This window comes from Sinocyclocheilus anshuiensis, unplaced genomic scaffold (genome assembly GCF_001515605.1).
Source record: "Sinocyclocheilus anshuiensis isolate Anshui unplaced genomic scaffold, SAMN03320099.WGS_v1.1 scaffold415, whole genome shotgun sequence".
Taxonomy (NCBI): domain Eukaryota; kingdom Metazoa; phylum Chordata; class Actinopteri; order Cypriniformes; family Cyprinidae; genus Sinocyclocheilus; species Sinocyclocheilus anshuiensis.
In genome coordinates, this window is record NW_015552655.1 from 2439745 (window position 1) to 2467131 (window position 27387).

At 35.0% G+C, this 27387-nt stretch overlaps 4 protein-coding genes and 1 long non-coding RNA gene across 6 annotated transcripts in view; 4 read left to right on the forward strand and 1 right to left on the reverse strand.

Moving 5' to 3' along the window:
• Window positions 1-8395, forward strand: part of spidr (scaffold protein involved in DNA repair) — a 48880-nt gene extending 40485 nt beyond the window's left edge. For both annotated transcript variants that reach the window (XM_016458838.1, XM_016458839.1), the window contains 5 exons: window positions 1123-1254; window positions 3338-3428; window positions 4915-5029; window positions 7029-7079; window positions 7170-8395. In XM_016458838.1, coding sequence (XP_016314324.1) covers window positions 1123-1254; window positions 3338-3428; window positions 4915-5029; window positions 7029-7079; window positions 7170-7286 — 506 coding nt within the window. In that variant the 3' untranslated portion in view covers window positions 7287-8395. The remainder of the gene's footprint in view (window positions 1-1122; window positions 1255-3337; window positions 3429-4914; window positions 5030-7028; window positions 7080-7169) is intronic.
• On the reverse strand, window positions 8238-9604 carry LOC107667221 (CCAAT enhancer binding protein delta). The gene has a single exon (XM_016458840.1). The coding sequence runs from the start codon at window positions 9428-9430 to the stop codon at window positions 8570-8572; it is 861 nt and encodes a 286-aa protein (XP_016314326.1). The 5' UTR covers window positions 9431-9604; the 3' UTR covers window positions 8238-8569.
• Window positions 9605-10564: 960 nt separating this feature from the next.
• The window catches only part of LOC107667216 (uncharacterized), a 22249-nt gene continuing 5426 nt past the window's right edge, over window positions 10565-27387 (forward strand). The window contains exons 1-2 of the long non-coding RNA XR_001631767.1: window positions 10565-10577; window positions 10944-10949. This is a non-coding gene — a long non-coding RNA (uncharacterized LOC107667216). The remainder of the gene's footprint in view (window positions 10578-10943; window positions 10950-27387) is intronic.
• LOC107667215 (DNA replication licensing factor mcm4) lies at window positions 11440-21108 on the forward strand. The gene is given in 16 exon segments (XM_016458833.1): window positions 11440-11534; window positions 12408-12465; window positions 12598-12732; window positions 12826-12989; window positions 14554-14655; window positions 14744-14839; window positions 14961-15056; window positions 15531-15669; window positions 15755-15952; window positions 16638-17044; window positions 17153-17518; window positions 17597-17724; window positions 18406-18613; window positions 18704-18932; window positions 20624-20757; window positions 20873-21108. Coding segments are annotated over 15 exon segments (2541 nt in total). The 5' UTR covers window positions 11440-11534; window positions 12408-12419; the 3' UTR covers window positions 20966-21108.
• The window catches only part of ube2v2 (ubiquitin-conjugating enzyme E2 variant 2), a 10111-nt gene continuing 4527 nt past the window's right edge, over window positions 21804-27387 (forward strand). The window contains exons 1-3 of the mRNA XM_016458832.1: window positions 21804-21874; window positions 23751-23899; window positions 26044-26169. Coding sequence (XP_016314318.1) covers window positions 21859-21874; window positions 23751-23899; window positions 26044-26169 — 291 coding nt within the window. The 5' untranslated portion in view covers window positions 21804-21858. The remainder of the gene's footprint in view (window positions 21875-23750; window positions 23900-26043; window positions 26170-27387) is intronic.

The window sequence follows — 27387 nt, forward strand, 5'->3', positions numbered from 1 at the left end:
ATGGCTGCAATATAACAAAGAGTGAAAAATTTAAGGGGGTCTGAATACTTTCCGTACCCACTGTATATATATATATGTACAGGGATAATGCACCGCTAACTAATTTTAATGCACGACATGGAGGCCATGAACCACCTGACGCGAAGTGTCTTGGAGACGTTGGCACAGTTCTTCTGGATTTAGTCTGTCTCAGTCACACAAATAACCATAAAATAACCATATATATCACATTTTGTAAATCTGCAATTAAAACATCCTGATTTTCTGAGTTATTAAGGTTAACAAAATCTGAAACAAAAATCAAAAAACATAAAAAAATTGTTACTTCAAATTAAAATCTAAAATCTTTTCATTTCATCTAGTCGCCAAGGCAACATTTCTTATTTTAATTTAGTTTAACTTGATGTGCTAAAACTGAAATACAAAATGAATACAAACTACAACAAAAATAATAAAAAACACAAAAATTATCTACTAGTTTTAGTTAAAACTTTCACTTAAATAAACAGAAAAACAAAAAATATAAAAATTCAAACTGATTCAAACTATATTAGTATCCAAATAATACTAAATACACTGATTATAAGATATTATAGTGCATTATACATTGTGACATTATTTTCATGTCATTCATAAATCATTACTGGTATGTGAAAATAATAATATATATTAAGTTAGAATAAATCATTTTATATTTTACATAATGCATTTTATACATAATGGTAGTATCTATTTAAATAATTAATTTAAAAAACAACAACAAATAGGAATTTGTGCTTAATTGTAAATAATGTCACAAAATGGTCCTAAAAATAGGTTTCACTTTTCTTCCTTTTTTTTCTTTTTCTTTTGATTTTTGGGGTGAAATATGACCTGGACATGTTTTCTTGAGATGCAGCCACAAATGCTTTATAATGCATTAAAAATTCTGTTTTTAAGGAAAAGTTCAACACTACTGAATGGAAGCCATTCAAGCTGAAAGTCTCTGTGGTTGCTTCTTCGTGTCTGAACTATTTTGAGATTTAGAGCTTTCCTACATTAATCTAAGTGTTGTTATTTCTCAGAGCCAGGACTGTAGAACATTCCGTGACATTAAGCTACTGCTCCTTTTTCGTAAACCAGCTCAGATATTCTGCTGGGAACAGACGGTGATCCAACTGGAACCAGAGGACTCATCCTTCTCCATACCACGGCCCGTCATATTGGACCACCTGGGTCCAGAAACCCTCCCATACTCTCTCTGCACTGTCACAGGTTGGTATATTCCCCCACAGCCTCCCTTGTTTTTGAGGAGTTGGTACGAACCAGATCTCAGGGGGGTACAGCATGTTTGGCCATTTAAACAAAACCAGTTGTTTGTTGGCTCAGGCTTTGTTCTTGATGCTTTGTTAGCGACCTTCTTGTGGTTTGTTATTTGCTTTTCCTCCTTAAAGATCTTTCTCCCACATGTTGAAGTTGTCTTCTTGCCTGGTTTTGAGATATAAAAGTCACATTTTGTTACAACGTGTTCTGCTCATTCCCTTATAATATAAACTCATGCAAAGTGATGCCATCTCTCTGTATTGTTTCATTCTTTAAATGATCCATGAATATTGACCATTTTCTTAGGATAAATAGTTTTTGAGAGTTATTTCATTGCTTTTCAAATTTCATCACTAATACCACATATCTAAAAATGTACCATTCAGAAAATGGAAAACAGTCTTATATTTGCGACTTGTTTTTTGACCGAGAGCTGTCCAGTTAGACAGGAAGAGACCGTCTGACATATTATTCGCTTAAACACATAGGCCTATGTCATATAGGGGCAGAAAACAGGACAAAAATGTATGTATAGTTAGTAGTTAGAATTTCTCTCCAATGTATATATAATACATTTAATAAATATAATATTATATTTATTATATAATAATTTTCCAAAAATTATCTTGTGGTACAGAAATGGCATACTTTATCTTTACCAGAAAATCTACCAACAGACTTCTCAATGGATAATGAACATTTTGAATATTTTTAGAGAACTTTGAGTGAATATTGTGTAAAAATGTTTCTTTATTTTTTTTAATTGCTTATTTATTTTTATTTTTATTTTGAATTGATTTATTTTATTTTATTGATATATATATATATATATATATGTGTGTGTGTGTGTGTGTATCTGCATTTGGACATTGTTTTCATAAATAATTAATAAATTATATTAGTAATTATTTTAATAATTACTAGTAATAAGTAAATATTTTTCATTATATTGTAATGTATGTATACATAATGGTAGTATTTATTAAAATAATTAATGAAATTGTTTAAATTAATTACAAAAACAGCAAAATCTTGATGGTCCAAAAAAAATTCATTATTTTCTTTATCAGAAATAAATATTTTTTTCTTTTGCTTTTGGGGTGAAATATGACCTGCCCATGTTTTCATAATGCATTACAGATTAAGATTAAATCTGTTTTAAGGAAATGTTCAAAACTACAGTACTGAATGAAGTTATTCAAGCTGAAATCCCTGTGGATGACCCAGGACATCAGGCGATAAATACAGATTCTATTATGTCATGTTATGCTTTGATTTTGTCATCCACGCAGACATTATGTTTAGATTGTTCCATGTTCAATTAGAGGATAGAAATGCGATATTTGACACTCCATGTTAGACTTTGAAACTCCGGAAGATAAGACAAAAATTATCTGCCTCAAAAGTGTAACAAGCACAAATTATCTTCTGCAGTGGTCAGCAACTTCAGCTTCTGGCTGCGTGCCGGAGGATCCTCCAGAGAGCAGAGGTTCACGCAGGGGTCTTATCACTCTGCCTGCTGTCTATTATGTAACACAGATGTGTGTTTGTGTGCTGCGTCTTACTGACTTTACGATGTTATTTGTCAGAAAATGTCCGTGCAGAGCCTAAATTTAAAGTTCTCAGCAGAAGTCTGAACAAACAAAGTCATAGATTATGTGTTGATAATTTATTTGTTTTTAATATTTCATCATTCATTTCTCAGTAGTAGGTCAAATCAGAAGGGTAAAAATAGCAGTGATGAGCTCAATTCCCAAAGACTACATTCTGAAAAATAAATCTATGGTTACATCAAGAACCTTTAACATTGATTCCACCAAAGGTTCCAAAAAATTTTTCTTTTTCACTGAAACGTGAACCAAAAATGAATCTTCTATGACATTACTGTGAAAAACCCCTTTTGGAACTTTTATTTTTTAAGAGTGCACATATTACTGTGTTAGTTACTAAAACAGTGCATGGTTTAAGTGATTTGAATGAAGTGTGTCAATGAAATGATTTTAATTCTGGGTAATTTGCTTATGTTAATGTGCAGGTGTGGTTGTAGCAGTGGATGAAAGCACAGCGTTCTCCTGGCCCACCTGCAGCTGTTGCAAGAGCTGCAGTTTAGAGACTCGAGAACATCAGTAAGTCCAAAGTTCTCCTAGACCGGTTCTAAGTCCAAACCGGTGAACTTTAAAGACCAGAAACAATCCTAAGTGATCGTCAACCTACAGCATCTGTGTTAAGGATGGGCTGACAGATTAACGTCAGTTCTAGAAAACTAATGCCTACAGACATTTTTAAAGCAGCATCACAGCTGCAAATTCCTACTTGCGTCATCTTGTAAAATGAAGTGTTTATTGAGTCCCAAATGCTTTCTTTATTAAGAATCAAGTTAGAAAACTGAGTTTTCCCGAAGTGCATCATGGGGGACGTGTTTGTGGCATTTTATTTTCTTCCCGAAGCCACAAAAACAGACTTAGAGGAAGAGTTCACCCAAAAACAAAAAAAAAATTGCTGAAGATTTCCTCACCCTCAGGCCATCCGAGATCTAGATGAGTTTTTTCATCAAGGGAACAGATTTGGAGAAATGAAGCATTGCATCACTTGCTCACCAAATGGATCCTCTGCAGTGAATGGGTGCCGTCAGAATGAGAGTCCAAACAGCTGATAAAAACATTACAGTAATCCACACCACTCCAGTCAATTAACATCTTATGAAATTAATAGCTGCATGTTTATAAGAAACAAATCCATCAAGACATTTTTAACTTCAAACCATTGCTAAAATATGAGTCGTCTGTCTATAATATTGCTTCCTCCAGTGGAAAAGTTGTCTCGTCTGAATTAGGAGAGAAATATGCACAGATCAAACGCTGTATACAAGCAGAAACCGTCCAAAACAGTTCTAAACAAATATGTTGTACTTAGATGTGAGAGGACAACACTGGAGGAAGCGTTATTATGAATTATGGACTCATACTTAAGCTGAAAATGACCATTTAAATTATGCGTTTGTTTCTTACAAACACAGCTTTTCACAAGATGTTCACTGATGGACTGGAGTTGTGTGCATTACTTATGGATTATTGTGATGTTTTTATCAGCAGTTTCACCCATTCACTGCAGAGGATCTAAATTTTTTTCATGGTTCATTCAGAAATATGTCAGATTATGGAAGTAAAACGCTGTTGCTTGTCAACTTTAAAAATAGACATTCCTATAACTCAAACAGTAGATAATGATGCTAGCAACACCAAGGTTATGGGTTTGCATGAAAAAAATATATGCCTTGAAATCCAATGCAAGTCCTTTGAATAAAAGCATCTGCCAAATAGAATATACAGAATAATGGTGCTGTCCTGGAATGCTAAATGCATGTGTTGGTCTTGTGCAGTCTGTAAGGTTGTTGACCCTTATGTGTTCAGAATTAATGCGTAAGACTCCTCCATTTCATTGTGTTTAATCACAACCCACCGCATGGCTAAATTGTTTTCACATTCCTGTGTAAGAGTAAAGCTGAAGTAATGAATCAGCTTTCATTGTGTTTTTTTCAAACTGAAAAAGACACAACAAACATTTGAAAAACAGCAATAAAAGTTGCATGTGTGTTGGTGTGCTGGTTTCTAGGAAAGGATTCCTCTGTTTAGAATGTGGAGCAGTGATGGATGAACCCACCACAAAGATGGAGCTGGAGGTGTTTCTGAGCTGCTCCTCACTGAGCCACTGCACCGTCAAAATCAAGGTGAGATGCTTTCAGCTGCTGTATGTGGAAAATATTCATTCCCACTGACGACATGATGTAGTCATATATATGTAATAAAAAAACAAAATGAAGTGAAGCAGATAATAATTTGCATTAATTTAAATTGTTAAATTTTCATTATTTCAAAATAAAATCATGTCCAATTTTTCTGCTATTACAGAAAAATCAGGTTTATTTTTTTAGTAGAATAAATGCAATACAGCAGACAGTTTTATGACATAAATGCTATCGAATTTTAATTTTTGTTACAGAAAAATCCAGGTCCAGGTTTTTATTTATTCATTTTTTTTAAATATAATAAATTAAATTCAATACAGCAGACATTTTATGCTATATAAATACTTTACAGTTTAAATAATTTACGTTAATTTAATTTAATTTTCATTACTGTTACAGAAAAATCAGGTCCAGGTTTAAAAAAAAAAGAAGCATAAATTAAAGAGTACAGCAAATACTAGTATGATATATACATACTTTATACAATAATTTGCATTAATTTAAATGATATCAGCTTTTGACTTCTGTTAAAGTAAAATCATGTCTATTTTGTTTTCAAAGCATAAATAACAGCAGACCTAATATAATAAATAAGACAAAGTACAGCAGACATTTTTATGATATATAAATTCTTTACAGTTTAAATAATTTGCATTATTTAAATATCAGATTTGTATTACTGTTATAGAAAAATCGGTCACGCACTTCATTTTGAGGTCCAATTCTCAATATCATTAACAAACCATTAACTATGACTTTTGCCTCAATAAACTCCTAATTACTGCTTATTAATAGTTAGTAAGGTAGTTGTTAAATTAGGATTAGGTATGTAGAATATGGTCATGCAAAATATGTGCTTTATAAGCACTAATAAACAGCCAATATGTTAATAATAGGCATGCTAATAAGCAATTAGTTAATAGTGAGAATTGGTCCCTATACATGTTACCGAAAAATCAAATCCAGGTTTTTTTTTATTTTATTTTTTTAAATAGCATAAATTAAAAACAGTACAGCAAACACTAGTATGATATATACATACTTTACTATTTAAATAATGAAGTAATTTTTTTTGCACATAATGATAATGTGAATGGTATTTTTCGCATGATCACGTCATATTTAATGTCATAAAATCATAATAGTAAGTTTTATTAATGTAAATATATATTTTGAGCTGATATATGACGTAGACCACTTCATGACAGGTTTCGTGTTTCGATTCTTTTAATTCTGCTGTCTTGAAAACAAACTCTTAAGACATCTGTGTCTACATCTCACATGACATTAAAATGATGATCATAAACACTCGAGAAAGTGAAGCTAGCATGATTTTATCACTCGTGCAGAAATGCAAACGTTTTTCATCTAGTGTTTATCTTCTTTCTGTTTTATTTCCTGGAAATTTCAGCGAAAGCGGAGGGTCACATATTATGGAACAGATTTAACAAGATATCTCGCATACGTTATCAGAAATGAGTTTCACCCACAGAACCGGAATAAAGTTTGTGACAAGTTTGGACCACTCAGTAAATGATGAGGCATGAAAGGGAAAGTTTATATGTTCTGATCTTATATGTAAATAAATTAAATAAGAATCATTAGTCAACACTGGTCTTGCCTTGTGAGTTTCTGTGAGTTTTGTCTCTTATTGTTATTTTGACTTGTTTCTTAAGCTCAAAATCTCATAGTCTTAAGTGTATATTAACAAGAATTTACTTAATACTAAGCCATTTTTATAATGCATTTAGTTTTCACTATGCAAAAGAAGCCTGTAACATTATTTTGTCTAATGCTGTCAAGCGTAAATGTCTCAAGATGCTTGATTAGACGAGGTCAGAGGGTTGATTTCCTGAGGCCTTCAGAGTCTAAATGATTTTCAGGGCTGTCTGTGAGTTAACAGAAAATATTAATGTTTTTTTCATATTCCTGCCACATCGTATGAATCAAATTATGATATTAATGCATTCATGTGTTTCAGTTGCAGCAAAAGACCATTAAATCTCTTTTAAACTCAACAAGCTGTACTGAGGTAAGATTCTGGACTAGCAGTGTGAAAGTGTCAGTCATTTAGAACCATTTCTGTTTTTAATTCACAGTTAATTGTTTGTTTGTTTGACAGGGTTACAGTGTGGAAGATGTTCTTGGGTCGGAGATCGGTCCTCTCAGCGTCTTCGTCCACGTCGTCAACAGAAGTCACACTGTTTGGATGGGTTTGGAGGAGTGTGACCTGCACTGACTACTAGCACACTTATCTGTTCATTTCATGGTTTAAAAAGAATGATTCGTCAACACTAGTCTTGCCTTATTTCCAAATGTATGTAAATAAGCCAAAAAAGTGTAGAGTGCTAGAATAACTTTACCAATGATCATTCTGGAGCCTGTAGTATTTTGAAACTGTTAAAAAAACCAGAACTAATAATATTAGTATGAAAGATGCTCATGTGATGATGGCATCTATATTATGGTGGTGTTTAAGTTAATTGTACAGTAATTGATTTATTGCTCTCTATGACAGCTGAACACCTACATCCACTATAAATAAACGTTTTATGCCACCAAATAACTGATTAAGTCATTTTCATGAAAGATAAACCAATATTATTTCTTCACAACCACTTTTAAGTGTCTAATAACTAGTATGCAAAATTGGTTTTATTCCTAATTTGACAATAAGTACACAATAAAACCTAATATGTTCTATGAATATATTATGTTTAATGATTATTATTAATTATTTATGCCATTGAATTAATTCTATGAATGGGTCTAACTGTAAACTAGGATCAAATGCTACTCCTTTTGTATTTACCTGTGAATACCATTGTTGTTGTTTTTCTTTTTTCTTTCTAAAAAGTTGCATCAATCCGTCAAGTACCTTTGTAGTAGTTGTAGCCCTTATTTACCAACTTCTATTTAAAAGCAAAACCAGCAGCTTCAGAATTTATCTTGAGGTCTGGCAAATTAATTGGAAATTTGGAAATGTGTCTCTCTAGTGTTTACCACAAACCTTATTTTATTCTTAAATCCGAAATCGCTGTGCCTTACAACCCACGTGACTTTAAGTATTAAATTTAAAAATCTCTACTCACGAATCATGATCCCGTCGAGCTGATTGACAGCTACACCTTTCAACAGACCACGTCCCCTCAGACCCGCCCCCGTGCACACATGCGAGTTCACATGGATCTTTTTGGAAATTTCACTTCGTTTTATTATACATTTGTACACACTGTACAATTTCAAACATGCTCTGGCATTAATAGGAAGTTTTTGGGAATTATAAAACGGGTACCATAAAAACATATGAAGTTTTTTCTGTAATAATTTAGAATACAAAAACATTCACAAAAAGAATCACGACGACACCATGCGGTGCCAAAGTCCATCATCCAATGTGTAACTTAATGCAAGTCTGCTACAGAAGAACATAGTAATTCAAGTTCACTGAGGTATGTTTTTGGCAAGGTTTTTGGGGAGCTCTCGCTCTCTCTCTCTCTCTCTCTCTTTCCCCGACGTGCGTCACCGACTGTCAACAGCCGCGCGCGCCGCAGTCCCAAACGAAGTGTCTGGCATGTGTTTGAAGAAGTTTCTGAGGCTGCCGAGTTCTCGCGTCAGCCGATCGATGGTTTTGTGCAGGCGCTCGTTGTCGGTGCTCAGCTCGAGCATCTTCTGCTGCATCTCCAGGTTGCGCTGCTTCGCCTTGTCCCTGCTTTTACGCACGGCGATGTTGTTTCTTTCGCGCCGCTGCTGATACTCCGGACTGTGCCTATCGACTGACTTCTTGCCCTTTTCCTTTCCCAGCCTCCTCTGGGTGACGGGTTCTGGCTCTGGTGTGGTGGGAGGTGTCGGTTGACCCGTGTGCATGAGGCTCACGTTCGTCTGCGCGCACGTCTCGATCTGAGATGGTAAGGACGAGGACAGTTCGCTGTCGCTCCAGTTCGCCTCCTTCTTGATCGGTGCGCAAAACGCGCCCTTGCCAAAGCCCCCATCCTGGTGCTGAAGCCTCTCCGCGCTCTTTTGCGCAAAAGCGCTCGGCAGGTAAAAGCCGGGCTTTTCTTGCTTCACGGTGTTGTTGAACAAGTCTGCAAAGAGCTCGTCGTTGCAGATCTCCAGAGGAACCGTGGACATGGACTCGATGTAGGCGCTGAAGTCGATGGCGCTCTCATCATCGTAGATGGCAGGCGCGTTGCTGAGCTCCATCATGCTGCTGCTGCTGTTGTTGTTGTTGCTGTTGTTGTCCTCGGACGTGCCATGCTCTCCCCCGGATTTGACATCCCCTGGCATGACTTTATTGTCATAGAAGTTGGCAGGCTCCATGGCCCAGCTCATGTTGCATGGTGGCGTTACGCACTGCGAGTCCAGGTTGTATATGTCAGACATGGACGCTGCGAAACTCAAACTCAATCAGCAGATACCTTCCTCGTCCCCTTGGCAATCCTCAAAAGGCGTAACTTTTCACGCACACCCTGTCTCGCGCAACTAGCGCGTATCTCCAAAAGTCTGGCTGTCTCTCGAGCAGGTGTTAAAGTCCTCGTAGCTCTCTATCTAAACTCTGCTGTTCGCGTGCTTTAAGTACGAGCGCTCGGCTTGCGTCACGGCATCACCGCCCCCTTCCAGAAGCCAGTGAATGTCCAGCGTCAGTCACATGTTCCGCCTGTGCTCCTATTTGAGGAGACTCGGGTGTGCATGAACGCCTACCAGCAACTTTTAAGAACAGCCTGTCAGAACTTCATGCTGTAGGACATGAGGACATGTTTGAATGCGTATGCATGTGTGGAAGAACATAGCAGTGAGAGAAAATTAATTTTAATGCGTCCCTACCAGCATATATACATAAATTAAAAAAAAGAATAAAAAAAATAAAATTGATTTAAATTGTTTTTTTTTGGGGGGTTCGTTCGTGTTTATTATTAATGTTATTAGGCTATTATAATTATGGACTTTCGTTCACATTTATAATAAAGTAACAATTACTTATTTATTATTAATGTTTTGATTATTATCAATAATAATTATTATTACAGTGACAAATTTTGTGTTTTGCAAAGTTTGCTGCTTCAGTATTTGTAGATTATTTTTCCACATTTCTATGGCATAATGAAAGACAATGATAAGCATATCATACATTTTAAAGGCAAATATATATATATATATATATATATATATATATATATATATATATATATATATACACACACACATAGTTTTTTTGTGAAAAGTTCATTTTTTGGCCAATGAAGCTTTTAGCAATTATTTAAAATGCATCTGATCACTCTACACAATAATCTAGAAACAATGTGAATGAACACCACAACAGCTTAAGCCGCAAACTTTGCGAAACACAAAATTTATGTCACTGCCAAAACTTTTGGCCATGACTATTATTATTATTATTAATATTATTATTATGAGTATGTACGTGTAGAAAGAAGGATCAGTGAGAGAAAATGAAATTAATGCGCCATTTTCAACCTTCCTATATAAATAAATAAATTGGAATAAACAAATTAAAAGTAATTTTTGTTTCGTTTGTATTTAATATTGTTGTAGTTTGTCATTCATATTTGTGGTATTGGTAGTTATTATTAGCCTAAGTAATTTTGTTGGATATGAAGGCATGTTTGGATGCGTATACGAGTAGAAAGAAGGATCATCGAGAGAAAATGAATATAATACGAATACAAATATAGTTGGTTCATTATTATTAATATTAATATTATTTTCATTATTATTATTAACTGGGTGTTTAGCCTACTGTATTGTATAGTCGGAAATATACATCCATTTATTCATTTATCTATTAAAATCCATGTCTTTGAGAAGCACATTGAACGTACAAATTCAGTACAAGCAGAATATAAACTGAAACGAGAGTCGAATTAAAGCAAGAAAGTTATTTGTTGTTAATGTTACATTAAATTTTTTAAAAGTTTTAAATAATTTTGCCGTTATATAAGCAATACAAATTAAAATTAGTTTTATTTTCCTGCCTTATGCATGCATTAATAAATAATTTTCATTAATGGGGCCAAAATGTCATTCATTATTTTCTGAGGATGGCACAGTTGTTTTTCTATATGCAGGCATATTGTGGCACTTCATCTTGTCCACATGGACATCTAGTGGATATCAGAGGAATCGCCTCTATTTATTCTGCGTTGATGTTCTTTCCCGCGAAAACTTCGGGCGATACCAAACAGTTGATGGGATTCGTTTATGTCACTCATCCTATAATTGTCAGTCTGCCATTAAGAAGGTTTGGAAAAGAGCTTATTGTAATTTTAAATATACGTAATTGCAATTTAATTGCGTAATCTAAGAAATAACGAGTTATATGTGATTTAAGCACACACGTGTCTAACTTCTCCCCCTCTCGACTGATAGTGAGGAGCGTATTGTTGGTTGGTCAAAATTTCCCCGCGAAATTTACGTCACAAGACAGTTTCGCGCCACCGTTCACATCAGAAGGGGAACAGTGCGAACGGTAAGTGTTATATCTCTGTATAAACTCATTGTGTTTGAAAGGAAATGTAATCACGATAACCTAAAAACAGATCTTGGTCAACTGGACCTTAACATAGTGCGTTGTAATTGAAAATAATAGTTATTCTGTATTCTAGTTAAGACTATGTTATGTCATTGTTGTGGCTGATGCAGCGTGCTGCTAGCCTCTCACTCTTCCAGTAGAAATGTAGCAACTCAAAGTCACTGTACATCCTTGATACCTTCATAATAAAACTCAAATTTTTTTTTTTCAGATGTTCTTACAAAATAGATGTGCTACGTAGATTTACCGATTTAGTTTAAAGATCAAGAAGTTTTGGTATTTGGACAGACAGTTATTGTATTCGCTGAGTATCTCATACAAGCATTCAACTTATTTTGCCTAACTAAACTTTATTTTTTTAATGTTGTGTTTAGCTAGATATGTTTACTAATAAGTGTTTTGTGGTGCAGTGTTATGATGAAGACCGTGACCTCATGTCTTTCATTCTGGATAAATCATTAGGGCTAATGTCATAATATAATAGTTATAATATTTGCATAACATTTATGATTATGATAGTTTATATTAACTTAAGTCGTAAGTCATTAACATATGATAAATGAGGTATTAAGTTTCATATATGCTGAACTAGTTTGTGTATGAAACGAACCTGCAACTATTTGAATTCAGTGTTAGTGCACATTAAAAATTAAATAATTGTATATTTAATATATAGTAATTTAATATTATATAATTATAAATGTAATTTGTTAACGTAGTAAATTATATTTATTGTTTTGTAACATGATTTAGAAATCGTTTTAATGAATTTTGGTTCCAGTTCATTAATTTTGAGATTTAACATTTCAGTTTTGAGTCAAGATGTCTTCACCATCATCCCAGAGCCGTAAGAGAGACCCCCCGACCCGTGAGTTACATTGACTTTGAATGCACACATATGCTGGCATGCATGTAGTTTTCGTGGTTTTTTCTGATCAGTTCCAGACAGGTTTGTTTTTGACAGTTGCTGCATGTGAACGGTGTTTGTGTGTGTTTGCAGCTGCGAGCGAGGATCCTCTCTCCCCTCCATCACAGCGGTCGAGGGCTCATGACACGTCCACAGAGCTTCAGCCCATGCCCACGTCTCCAGCCATGGACGTGTCGCTGTTCTCCAGCCCTATGGCCCCACGCTCTGGTGCGGCTCGTATTCAACATCTTACTTGCACTGAATCGAATAGTTTATGCAGCTAATTTGAATTAGGAAAACATCAAGATGTGTTTTATGCAGTCCTGCAGAGCGAGATTGACGTGAGTTCTCCGCTGATGTATGGCACTCCCAGCTCCAGGGTGGAAGGAACGCCCCGCAGCGGCATACGCGGGACCCCGGCGCGTCAGCGGGCCGACCTGGGATCTGTCCGGAAAGCTCCACAGGTCGACATGCATTCGGAACCGGTGAGTGAAAGTTGCTGTTTCATTTTGAAAAAAACAAAGAGTTTAATCTTTGCATTTTGGCTTACTGGTAATAAAAAAAAGTGATTTATTACATTTACCTAGTGCTGTATTTACATAATATATCTGTGTGTACTGTGTATATTTATGTATATATAAATACACACACATACAGTATATATTTTGAAAATATTTACGTCTATATTTATATTCATATAATTTATATTATAAATATATAAATTTGACATTTTTCTTAAATGTATACATGCATGGGTGTGTATTTATATATACATAATAAATATACACAGTACACACAAACTTTTATTTTGGATGCGATTAATCGTTTGAAAGCACTACATTTAACATCATGATCAGATACTTCTAATTGTTAATATTTTACTCTGTTGTGAGTATGGACTTTTTTTTGTGGCTTGTTCATGAGCATCAGGCATGTGATCAGCTAAGGGCAAAATTATAATGTAATATAAAATTCATTCATTATCAAAATTCAAAATAATTCATTTAAATTTATTTAACAAATCAATGAAGTAATATGTAATTACACTATTGTACTGGGTCATACTTCAGGTCAGAAAATACGGAAATCCATATTATCGTTAGCTTTAATTGAAGTAACTTTAATCGAAGTAAATCTGAAAATATAAATATTACCTAAAAAACTAAAGGAAAATCATAAATGTTGCCTTAGCAACTAACTGAAATAAGTTGAAGCACGAAATTTATTAGCTGTAAATAAAAATAAACTAAAACTGAAATGAAAATAAATGAAACCTAAATGCTAATATTTAAAGGGGTCATATGACGTTGCTAAAAAGAACATTATTTTGTGTATTTGGTGTAATGAAATGTGTTTATGCAGTTTAAGATTCAAAAAACACATTATTTTCCACATACTGTACGTTATTGTTTCTCCTCTATGCCCCGCCTTTCTGAAACGCAACGATTTTTACAAAGCTCATCGGTCTGAAAAAGCGAGGTGTGCTGTGATTGGCCAGCTATCCAGAGCGTTGTGATTGGCCGAATACCTCAAGCGTGTGACAGAAATGTTACACCCCTCACATACTGTTGATGCCGTGTCCGGCCGGAGCGACGATTCAAAAACATGAAAACCCATTACAAATGAGGCATTTGTTGCGTCCAGTGGGGACATAATTACGGATTATAATGAGTTATATTGTCTTTTTACGCGCTGCATTGCGCCGCGTAAACATAAAACCATGTCTGTATTTGTGATTGAAGAAATGACACTACAAAAACATAAAATTATTAAATTAAATTTAAATGAAAGCTGGAAATATAAAAGCCATTTCATATAAATTGAAAACAAACTAAAACGGAAATAAATTATACCTAAATAGTAATATTTAAAAAAAACAAAAAACTAACAAAATGACTAAAAATTCAAATATTTAAATGAAAACTGAAAATGTAAAGATTTAAGCTAATTCAATATATACAAAATATTGTAGAATTTGTAATTAATAAATATTACATTGAATAAATAACTTACTAATAATAAAAATGAATACAATATTTTGACTTTCAGCCGTCTGGAGACGCAGTGGCCGGCAGCGAGCAGGGTGCAGGACAGAGACTGGTGATCTGGGGGACTGATGTCAATGTGGGAACCTGCAAGGAGAAGTTTCAGGTAAAAAGCTGGCAAAAAGCTTTTCTTCCATGACAAAATGATTATTGGTTTAAAATGTTCTTTTTTTTTTTTATATTTTTTTTTGCAGCGTTTCCTTCAGCAATTCACAGACCCCAACTCCAGAGAGGAGGAGAACGCTGGTCTGGATCTGAATGAGCCTCTTTATATGCAGAAACTGGATGAGGTGAGAAGTGCAGTACTGACTAGAAAGGCATAAACAATGATTGCACATGTTTAGTCATGCAGAATCCTTAATATCCAGTTCTTGTGTAATAATATTGCTGCTTTGTGTGTGTGTGTTTCAGATCAGTGTTGTTGGAGAGCCGGTACTGAATGTGAACTGTAGTCATATTCAGACATTTGATGCTGATCTCTACCGTCAGCTGATCTGTTATCCACAGGTGAGTGTGACAAGCCTAGTAATAAAAATTAAACATCAAGAAGTTATTTTTGGTTTTAAATAATAATAACTTTTATTCAGTATAGTATAAAAAAAGATGTAAAGACATTTATAATGTTACAAAAAAATTACAATTCAAATAAATTCTGTTCTTTCGAAATTTCTATTCATCAAAGATTTCTAAAAAAAAAAAAACACATTTTTAAGTTTTCAACATTGTGCATCAAATCAATGTGACACTGAAGACGAGTAATGATGCTTAAAAAATTCAGCTTTGCATCACAGGAATAACATATTCAAATAAATTGTTTATTTTAAATTGATAATATTTCACAATTTTACTGTTTTTACTGTATTTTTTTAAATCAGATAAATGCAGCCTCGTTGAGCTTTTTCTTTCAAAAACATTGAAAAAAACTTTATTGTATTGTCACTTTGACCTGTTATTGAAAGTCTTTCACTCTTCTCCTCGCAGGAAGTCATCCCCACTTTCGATATGGCCGTCAATGAGCTCTTCTTCGATCGTTTTCCAGACTCCATTTTGGAGCATCAGATTCAAGTGCGTCCCTACAGCGCCCTGAAAACCAGAAACATGCGTGCACTCAACCCTGAAGGTAAGAGACCCAGTGCATCATGATCGCACACTGTTTATTGAGAAATGTCTGTAGCCGTCACATCATCGTCTCTGGTCTCTTTCAGATATTGACCAGCTCATCACTATCAGTGGGATGGTGATCCGCACCTCTCAGCTGATTCCTGAGATGCAGGAGGCGTTCTTCCGCTGTCAGGTGTGTGCGTTTAACACGCGTGTGGAGGTGGACCGCGGCCGCATCGCTGAACCTGCTGTCTGCCGCAACTGCAACACCACCCACAGCATGGCGCTGGTGCATATTAATATTTTCGATTTTGTTTATTAATCGTATTTGTAGGTTATGAACATTTAATTTAATATATAACTGTTATATATCTTTTTATTATTTTTACATTTTTGCACAATATATTATTATAATTAATAATATATAATGTTATGGAATATTGTTTATCGTTACTATTTTTTAGTGTCATTTAATATTTTAACTTAGTTCTTATAATGTAACAGAATAATATTTTACGCAGTTTAAAATATCATAAGTAACAACACATAATGTTAGTAATATTCTATTATTTGTGCTGTTACTATTATTTTATAATGTTAAATATTCTATACATTTTCATTATTATTGTTTATTCATAGAATATTACGTTTGTATAGGAGATCATGGTCTGCACTCACTGTCGTCTTTTTTCATTTTAGAAGTGTTTTCGTGAGTGCGGCTCATGATCTCCTATGCGAAGTAATTTAACTTAATTTAAAATAAAAAATATAAAGTAATTTAACAGATTGATGCACCAAATAAAAAGATTAAGTGACGGAAGAGTGTGGTGTAACCGGCGTTATAGAATATTACGTTTCTAACGTTATCTTATATAAACAGTGTTATGTAATATGCTATAATTAATTATAAATAATAATAGAAGTAGTAGCACTTATTGTTGGTAGGGTTATTTATATATAGTGATAATTCTTTATAGCTTATTATTTGTATTTTTTTATCTAATTACTTTATTAAGAGAATTTTGAATGAAATATTTTAAAAGCTTTGATGTCAATTGAAGTTTTTTTTTTATGTATTATAATATAATTGGTATTGTGAAAAGTCTTAACCAGCATGTCTGTTATTCTCATCAGGCATTTACAGAGCCGCCCCCATGCGCCTGAACCCACGACAGAGCCAGGTGAAGTCTGTGTACAAGACCCACATCGACGTCATCCACTTCCGGAAGACGGATGAGAAGCGTCTTCACGGACTGGATGAGGACGGCGAGCAGAAACTCTTCACCAAAGAACGGGTCACAATGCTCAAAGAACTAGCGGCCAAACCGGACGTCTACGATCGCTTGTCCTCCGCGCTGGCGCCCAGCATCTATGAACACGAGGACATCAAGAAAGTGAGTTTTAATTGGTACTGCTTAAGACGGCCTCATGTTTTTCCTTAGAACAGATGCAATTCAAATGTTTCTCAGGATGTGAGTTAATTGTAGGCTTTTTTTTCCCAGGGCATCCTGCTGCAGTTATTTGGCGGGACCCGTAAGGACTTCACTCAGACGGGCCGCGGAAACTTCCGCGCAGAGATCAACATCCTGCTTTGTGGTGATCCGGGTACCAGTAAATCCCAGCTGCTGCAGTACGTGTATAACCTGGTTCCTCGTGGGCAGTACACGTCTGGGAAAGGATCCAGCGCTGTGGGTCTCACAGCGTACGTGATGAAGGACCCGGAAACCCGACAGCTGGTTCTGCAGACGGGAGCGCTCGTGCTCAGCGACAACGGCATCTGCTGCATCGACGAGTTCGATAAGATGAGCGACAGCACGCGGTCTGTGCTGCATGAGGTCATGGAGCAGCAAACGCTCTCTATTGCTAAGGTGAGGGTGATGCGTGAACAATCACTGTGACGATTGATTGTTACGACAGGTAATTAATGCAGTTTTTGTGTGTCATAGGCTGGAATCATTTGCCAGCTTAATGCTCGGACCTCCGTTCTCGCTGCAGCCAATCCGGTGGAGTCTCAGTGGAACCCCAAGAAGACCACTATAGAAAACATCCAGCTGCCTCACACGCTTCTGTCCAGGTAAGAACACAACATGACACAGCATTTACAACACACTTAACATCCATAATGTGATGTATTTTTGAGAGAAACAGAATTTTGAGTGGATCATTTCCACGAGAACGATTTATCCATCAGGATTATAGTTGATTGTAAAAAGTGAGCTACACTACTCTTCAAAAGTTTATTATAGTTAACTTAAACCGTAAGAAAACATTTGTTACTTAAAATAAATGGTAACTGAAATAAATAATAAACACTTGCCAAGCTAGTTGCAAAAACAAAACTTCTCATGTAATTTAGTCAACTTAATGTAGTAAAAAAAAAAAATATTGACATTATTTAAAAAAACAAAATAAAAGTGACAAACACCACAAAATTACTAAAACTTTAAAATGAAATAGATTATAAATGTCTTTACTGTCACTTTTGATCAATTTAATCCAATTTCTTTTGTAGTGTTAGCAATAAAGTCCTCTCAGAAGAGAAAATGTACTATTTAAAAATTTTTTTTACAATTGGCGAATTGTACAAGTAACCCTAGAGACGTTTATTATAGACCGTAAATGGTATACATTTTGACTTTAATAATCTCAATCTGTTTTAAACGTTAACATCCAAATGTTAAAATACTTCATTTGAGCTTTTTTGTTGAACATTTCTCTTTATTATTAGTAAACTAATAAAATCTCTGGTTCTTAGGTTTGATTTGATCTTCCTGATGCTGGACCCTCAGGATGAGGCGTATGACCGGCGTCTCGCGCATCACCTCGTGGCTCTGTATTATCAGAGTGAAGAGCAGATTGAAGAGGAGCATCTGGACATGGCCATGTTGAAAGACTACATCGCTTTCGCTCGCATGTCTGTGCATCCCAGACTCAGTGAGGAAGCTAGTCAGGCCCTTATTGAGGTATAGAAACAATATAGATCAATGTACCTGTAGTATGATATATAATGCATGTTGACGATATTAAATGAATTGTAATTTTGACCCTTGCAGGCCTATGTAGACATGCGTAAGATCGGCAGCGGCAGAGGGATGGTGTCTGCGTACCCCCGTCAGCTGGAGTCTCTCATCAGACTGGCTGAAGCTCACGCTAAAGTACGTTTCTCAAGCAAAGTCGAGTCCATCGATGTGGAGGAAGCCAAGAGACTGCACAGAGAAGCCCTGAAACAGTCCGCAACTGATCCCAGGACAGGATTCGTGGATATCTCCATCCTCACCACAGGTAGAGTTAACTGAAATAAATAATAAACACTTGCCAAGCTAGTTGCAAAAACAAAACTTCTCATGTAATTTAGTCAACTTAATGTAGTAAAAAAAAAAAATATTGACATTATTTAAAAAAACAAAATAAAAGTGACAAACACCACAAAATTACTAAAACTTTAAAATGAAATCAATAGGCCCTTATTGAGGTATAGAAACAATATAGATCAATGTACCTGTAGTATGATATATAATGCATGTTGACGATATTAAATGAATTGTAATTTTGACCCTTGCAGGCCTATGTAGACATGCGTAAGATCGGCAGCGGCAGAGGGATGGTGTCTGCGTACCCCCGTCAGCTGGAGTCTCTCATCAGACTGGCTGAAGCTCACGCTAAAGTACGTTTCTCAAGCAAAGTCGAGTCCATCGATGTGGAGGAAGCCAAGAGACTGCACAGAGAAGCCCTGAAACAGTCCGCAACTGATCCCAGGACAGGATTCGTGGATATCTCCATCCTCACCACAGGTAGAGTTTAGAGTAGTGCTGTCAAGCCATTAATCGCATCCAAATAAAGGTTTTTGTTTACATAATATATGTGTGTGTGTGTACTGTGTATATTTATGTATATATAAATACACACACATGCATGTATATTTAAGAAAAATCTTACGTTTATATAAAATATTTACATGTATATACATTTATATTTTATATTAAATATATATAAATTTAATATATAACCATAACATGTTTTCTTAAATATATACATGCATGTGTGTGTATTTATATATACACATAATAAATATACACAGTACACACACACATATTATGTAAAGAAAAACTTTTAGTTTGCATGCGATTAATCGTTTGACAGCACTAGTTCAGAGATGTAGTAATAAACTTAGTACTGGCCAGGTCGAGTCACATGGTCTTGTTTATAACTCGAAAGAAAAGTATTAATATTAAAATGTTAAATTATTAAGATTACTAATAAATGTGACCCTGGACCACAAAACCAGTCTTAAAGGGTTAGTTCACACTGTCATTAATTACTCACCCTTGTGTTGTTCCAAACCCGTAAGACCTTCGTTCATCTTCGGAACACAATTTAAGATATTTTTGATGAAATATGAGGGCTCTCTGACCCTCCCATAGACAGCAAGGTAACTACCACGTTCAAGGTCCAGAAAAGTACCAAGATGATCGACAAAGTAGTCCGTGTGACATCAGCGGTTCAACTGTAAAGTTACGAAGCTATGAGAATACTTTTTTGAGCAAGAAAACAAAAATAACGACTTTATTCCACATTTTCGTCTCTACTGCGTCACTTGTGGATGCGCGTTCATGACAGTATCATGACACGAGCGTGTGGCGGTGTTTTCTTTGCACAGGCATTTCATCAATTATCCTTAACTAGTAACTTAATGTCGTATGCAGATTTGCTGTCATGGTTTTAATTGGTTGTTTCTGTAAAGATATGAATGCTTGTGCAGACCACTGCTATGTCTCAATAAAAGAACAATTAATATAAAAATTTTAATATTTTAAATTAATAAAGTAGGAATAAATCAATGCAATTAAAGTATATCAAATATTTTAATTATTAGTTTCCCAACTTATCCCTTTATTATGCCTTAACTAGTACCTGTGGATATTGTATGCAAATTGAAGAGAGTCTGATGCTTTTGATTGGTTGTTTCTGGACAGGAATGAGCGCTACAGCACGCAAGCGTAAGGAGGAAGTGGCTCAGGCTCTGAAGAAACTCATCCAATCAAAGGGCAAAACACTAGCTATGAAGTACCAGCAGCTGTTTGATGATCTCCGTGGCCAGTCAGAAGCGGTATGCTTTCCTGTAATTATTTTAATAATGCTAATAATGCATAGACACTCCAACTATATATGCAAGCCTGAAGCCCAAGGAAAATCTTAACTTAAACATTTTCCTCCCATTTCAGGCCATCACAAAGGACATGTTCGAAGAGGCCCTCAGAGCACTTGCTGATGAAGATTATCTGACCGTCACAGGAAAGACTGTTCGGCTTCTGTGAACGCTCGCTGTGCCTGACTGCTGCTTCCTCCCTTTTGTTACTTGCTTTATCCTATTCTCTGTTTCTATAGAGCAATTATTGTTAATAGTGATATGTATGGACAATTTCTGGTTGCAATAAATGAATTTTGTTGTTCAAGAGAAGACTTTGGTGGTGGTTTATAGCTGTTATTTACATCATCAAATGTGGAAAGCATCTATTCACTGAACCGAATCAATCACATGGTGCTGGTTAAAACCTCAAAGAATCACTTAAACAAGGTGCAAGAACAACAATACAAACCCAAATGGGACAAATGGATATAAAAACACTCGATGGCAATGTATTATCACACAGGAACTAGAGCTTCTGATTTATTATAAATGGAATATTTACACAATGGGAAGAAAATTAACAGAATAGGAGAGAAAATGGGAAACAAACTTTTTATGTAATATGTGTCATTTTAGGAATGTAGACTGAGAAACTAAGTAAAAAATAATTAATTGCTTGCATTCAGTGCTCTCTGATATCTTGTTTTCTCACGAAAAAGTCCCTTATTGAAGGATAATGTCATAAATGACCTGTTTTTTAAGTATATTACAGAGGGCTGAAAAGCGAAATTGAGGACAAAGATATAAAATTACCAATTAAAACAATATTTTAACTGCATCAACTGAAAACATGACAACATCCTCAAGGTGTACTAGTGGAACGATATAATTTAACACGTCCTTAAATGTGATATTGTAAAAAAAGCAAAAAACGTATTGTCAAGCTCAAGTGTAATAAATGATATATTAATAATTTTGCAGTGGAGCCACGCCCCTCCCTCGCTTCCTACAGCACGGGCATTAGTCACATGACGCGTCGACGTCACGCTTTCGTACGCTTTTGGATTCGGGCAGAAGAAGATGGCGGCCTCCTCAGGTTTGTCTCACAATCTCCTCAATCGTCGCGGTCCTCCGCGGCCGTAATATAGCAACAGAAGCGTTGAGCCCGTGCCTCGCGACCCGTTAAAGATTATCCGACAGGTTTACCGTTATCAAACTCCTTAATTTACTTCACCTAACAGATCTGTGTGCAGTTTGAACTGTGTGTGTGTTAGCATCGAGCTAACGGCCCTCAGATAGACCTTTAGTTTAAAAATAACATCATATTTATTTTTTATTATCAGCTAATCAATATTATAGACGCGCTTCAGATATAATTATGGACTTCTAAAGTAGTAAGGCATAGATTAAATGCTGTATATTGCAGTTGGGCGGGTGTATCGGCGCAAATGTGAGGCGAGGCGGAGCATTGACGCGCGTGCTGCTGCTGGATCCGTCCAGTGTCATGACAAACGGGCCTTTAACTGCTGTTTGTCTGTCATATTAGCACCTGAGCAGGCTATTACTCCCTCATAGAGTCATTTAAACTATTTAAAGATAATAAGTCTTTGGAGAAGTGCGTTGTGATTGTGTAATATAGATATAGTTGCATAACAACACTAATTTAAGTGCAAAGCCATTTCTTAACAACACATGGCGTTTAGAGTTTATGAGGTGTTGATTTATACATATACACTAAAGGAGACTTTTTAAAATTTTAGTTGTTTAATTAATTGTTTAATGCAATTTACAGCAGTGTAAGATCATGTAGCCTATGTTCAGATCAAATAACATTTAGAGTTTATAGGCTACATATGTACAGAACAGCTAATCTTGTTGTGTTTTTAACATGTTAAAACTCACAGATCATTACATTTGCACAGGCTAATTTGGACATTTGCTTATCTAGAATCAGATATATGAAATTTAGGACTGTGTGTGTGTGTGTTTACATATTATCTTAAATGTTTACATAAGGTCAGATGCATCAGCCGATATTTTATCAGACAGAAATATATTGAGTTGTTCAGGCTTGTGCATGTCGTGTTCGTCTTGAGATTTTGAGGAAGTGAGAAACACTGATAGAGCAACATGGGTGTCATTTCCTGAATCATTTACAAATGAGTGATCAGTCTTTCCTTCAGACGCTCACCTGAACTTGCGAATCTTGTCCCTCCACTTTTTCAACACTGGAGTATCTATGAAAACACTAGGTGATACTCAGTGTTGAAATGCACAGATTACTAACGTTTCACATTTGAAACCGCACAGATTTTGTGTGTTTAAATCTTATAGGTTCCTACATTATCATTTTTGTCTTGGTTGAGTATTTAAATTAAATTACTCATTTAAATTGTACGTTAAATAAGAGTTTTTTTTTCACATTTACAATAAAGAGAAGCTTTTGTTGGTTTAATATGAGATAACGTTTAAATTAAGCTTTTAAATTGTACCATCCACATCCACAAAAAAAGGAAACAGATGTTGGTTTCATATTAAATGAAATATGCAACTCTCTGAAATGTTTGTGATCATATATACAAACTCTGTGATCATTGTGAAATCAGATATTAAATATGAATTCCCTGAATGATGTAGAATGAACCCATGAAAACCTTTTACATAAATTGAATCATAAATGCATAAGGAGAGGAAAAGTGTATATTTTAGGTTTCATTTTTAATCAACTTTTATTCCTTTTGCTTTTCACTTATGTAGTCTTGCGGTGTGACAAATACATTTTTAAGAATATAAATATTTCATGAAGTCACTCAATTAATATGAACTCATAAAAACTGCATGTATAATAATTATACAAGAGTCTTGAAAAATTGTTATGCTTCATCTTAAATGATTTCCAACATGTCAAACTAACCAGCTGCAAACAAACGTTTACAGAAACATGTTCATGAGTTGTTTTTGGATTCTTGCAGGAGTTAAAGTCCCTCGTAATTTTCGTTTGTTGGAAGAGCTTGAGGAAGGACAGAAGGGTGTCGGTGATGGGACGGTGAGCTGGGGTCTGGAGGATGATGAGGATATGACTCTCACACGGTGGACAGGCATGATCATCGGACCTGCACGAGTATGTTTGCTGTTTAATCAGTTTAATGTAGCAGTTAAGTGACAACACTGATGACTCATCTGAAGAAAGTATCACATTCTTCAAATGATGTGTTAAGAAATGAAGATTTTGTTTGTTGCATTTCAGCTATTTTGATAGCTGACTGGAAGCCTTGGGCACCAGTAAACAACATGCCTTCATCATGCCATCCAGCGTGACACATGACCGCTGGTGGTGTAGATTAAAGATAAAGATGCATGCTATGAAAGCAATAATGCAGCAGAAATGTCCTTCACTGATTTATGTATTTGTTCAAGTTGGCAACTGATTCTTTATTGGTCTGGAAATATGAATCACTCAAAGGTCTTTAGGATAGATTTGCTTAATGGGTAAACTGAAACCTGCCATGAAACCTAGGTCATATTTCACCCCCAGAATTATTGAAATTATGTTTTGCATAAAGATAATGAAGGCTGTTTGTATGAGCGTTTGCAATGAACTCATTTTCATGACAATTAAGCCCTTTCATTATGAATTTAATTATTACTGTTTGTAATAAAACAGAAGGCAGGATGAGAATGAGATTTTTTTTCTTTTCCACACTGCAGTAAATTTTGGGTGCAACAAAATTCTGAATTGGTATGAATATGCATATAATATGAATGGTCCTAAAATTTACTTACTTTTTAATGTAAATTATTAACTTTCTTATTTTGAATTCAGGGTGAAAAATGACCTTTACATTTTTTCTTAGTGAGAATCTCCATAATAATAGTGCTGTTCTACAGGCGAAGTAAGATAATTCTACCTTTTAGTTTGTTTGTTTTTCAGGGAGCTTTTAACCTAGTAATTTGCTAAATAGAAGTGGTTCTTTAGCATTCAAAATATTCAGCTAGCCTGAAATTACAAGATAAGTGTGTATAGATAATATTGGTGAATTCCTTTCTCTTTTACATGTCATCATTCAAAGAAAAAAGTGCAGGGTTTTTGCAGGTCTTAATTTGCCCTTCCATAAATTAAGGCCTTAAAAAGGTCTTAAATTGGAGCTGAAAGTCATAAATTCATACATTTCTAGCATTTAATGTTGCATTCACTGCAAAAATACAAATATAATAGAAATATCTAAATATTCTTAAATCGTCTTGCATTTGCTTGAGATGCAAAATAATATGAAGTCTTGTTTTCTGAGAAATTGAACAAAATGAATTGAGTTTATGCTTAAAACAAACAAATATGTCGAAAGAGCCGGTCTTAAAACGTATTTTTATACTCTGGCTTTTAACTCAGTATGAGAGCTGTTTTATGTATTTTGTTAGTGTTAATATCTGCTATTTTTGCTGTGTGTAAAAATTTTTTATTTTGATTATGCTTGTACAGCACTTTGGTGAGCAATTGTTGTTTTAAAAAAGTGCTCTATAAATAAACTTTGATTTGATTTAGAGCATAAAAACTTGTTTTCATTTTGCGTTTAAGAGTCCATTGGCTGAAATTAGTTCTTGTTTTATTCAAACTCACTTCATTTTGATCTGTTTCAGAAAATGACTTCTTATCTTAAGGCATATTGCTTTGCTTCTTGAGACGATGTTTTTTGATTTAAGAAACTTTAGATATTTGTAATCGAAAACAACATACTGAGAGCTACTGAGGAAGAATATCACATTTTTGCAGGTGCAGTAGAAATTATGGTTATTTCCATATTTTAGTTGTTGGGAACAGAGGTATTCAAGCCTTAAGCTATTAGTTTCTAAAATGAATTAAAAAGTAATGGAGATCTGTTGGAAGTTGTATTTTTAAACTTTCTCATTTTGTGCTCCCTAGACATTTGCATTTTGAGAATATATTGACGTATTTTGTTCCCGTTCAATTTATTCTGTAAATTTTCTTTACTTGGTCTTAAAAAGGTCTTAAAACATCTCAAATGTACCATCATAAAACCCTGAGTTAAGTGTGATGCTGTGTTTCCATCTGTAGTCTAATATTGTGTGCTGTTATCGTATAGAATACTAAGGATGAAAACATTGTATCAGCATGTGAGGTGTGATGTTTTTTTTTTTAAGATGTGTGGGTCTGTTCTCTTTGATGAATTGATGTGTTCATTATCCTCTCACTTTCATGTTCCACTTGGCATTTCGGCTTTAACCTTTGACTTTTTCCTCATTTCTCAGACTAATTACGAAAACAGGATATACAGCCTGAAAGTGGAGTGCGGACCTAAATATCCCGAAGTACCACCGACTGTTAGATTTGTAACAAAAATTAGCATGAATGGAATAAATAATTCCAATGGGATGGTAAGTTGAATCATCTTTATAAATGACTATTTTGATTGTTATTTTAAGAGTATCGTCAGCTGTGTTTGAGATCATTTAGCTGCAAACTGTTAGAAATGTGTGACGTTGCAGTTTTTCATAGCGATGCAGAACAGAGGCACTCGAGTCACATCAGTGCTGCAGAGGAGGGACGTTTTTCACTGTGCCTAAGCAGAACCAATAATGAATCTCAAACACATCTAATGAGATTCAGCTGGATACAAAATAGAAAAGGAGCCATAGTAAATTAAACTCTTTATTACTCCACAGAGGGTTGTTATATTGTTGAATCCTCATTTGTGTCTGTTTTTCTTAATGGTTGGTCGAAATAGTCTGTTGGATTTAGAATCCAAGTCTTTGTGCTGTTTGCTTAGTAGAAGTATACTGGTTTAAGATTAACTAAATCCTAGACATTTTACAAGCTAATTTGTTGAAGCAAATAGGGGGAAATATGATAAGTTGTGTCTTAAATTTAATATCAAATTGACTTTTAGTCAAGTAAAGGTGATACAGCTAATTATACATAAGCATGTCTGCCTTCAACTAAAATGAGAAAGAAACTTTTGTAATATGACTTCTCAAAAATATGGTGCAGTGACGCATCTTACCCCATGTTCAGACTGAAGATTGTCACCCTGTGCACAAATAAAGATTGAGTTTCTTGTTTTTTGTCACAAGATTAAATGACACATCTTACCCTTAACTCTACAGTAATGATTATAAAGCCCAGTCACCTGGCTCATCTGGAAATTAAGGTCTATTTGATACATTTTTATACAGCAGTCATACTGATACCACAGGAAATTTTTGTGATACGTTTTTGCTAAGTGGAATATTCTTTGCGCCCACTTTAATTGACTTCTAGTTTAAGCTTTTACTGTTTTTGTGCTTTTTAGCTAGTTGGTATGTTGGTATGAGAAAATCTCATTGACGAGTTCCAGGTTCGAGTTTAGCTGTTTCAACGGCATTTGTGGCATAATTTGATTAGCACAGAAAATACTTTTGACTCATCCTTCAGTTTTTATGCAAAAATCACATTTGCAGTAAAACACTGCCTTTGTGAGTTAAAGGGTTAGTTCACCCAAAAATGAAAATTAGTCTGCGTTTTACACACCCCCGAGGCATCCTAGGTGTATAGGACTTTCTTCTTTCAGACGAATCCAGTCGGAGTTATATTAAAAATTGTCTTTGATCTTTCAA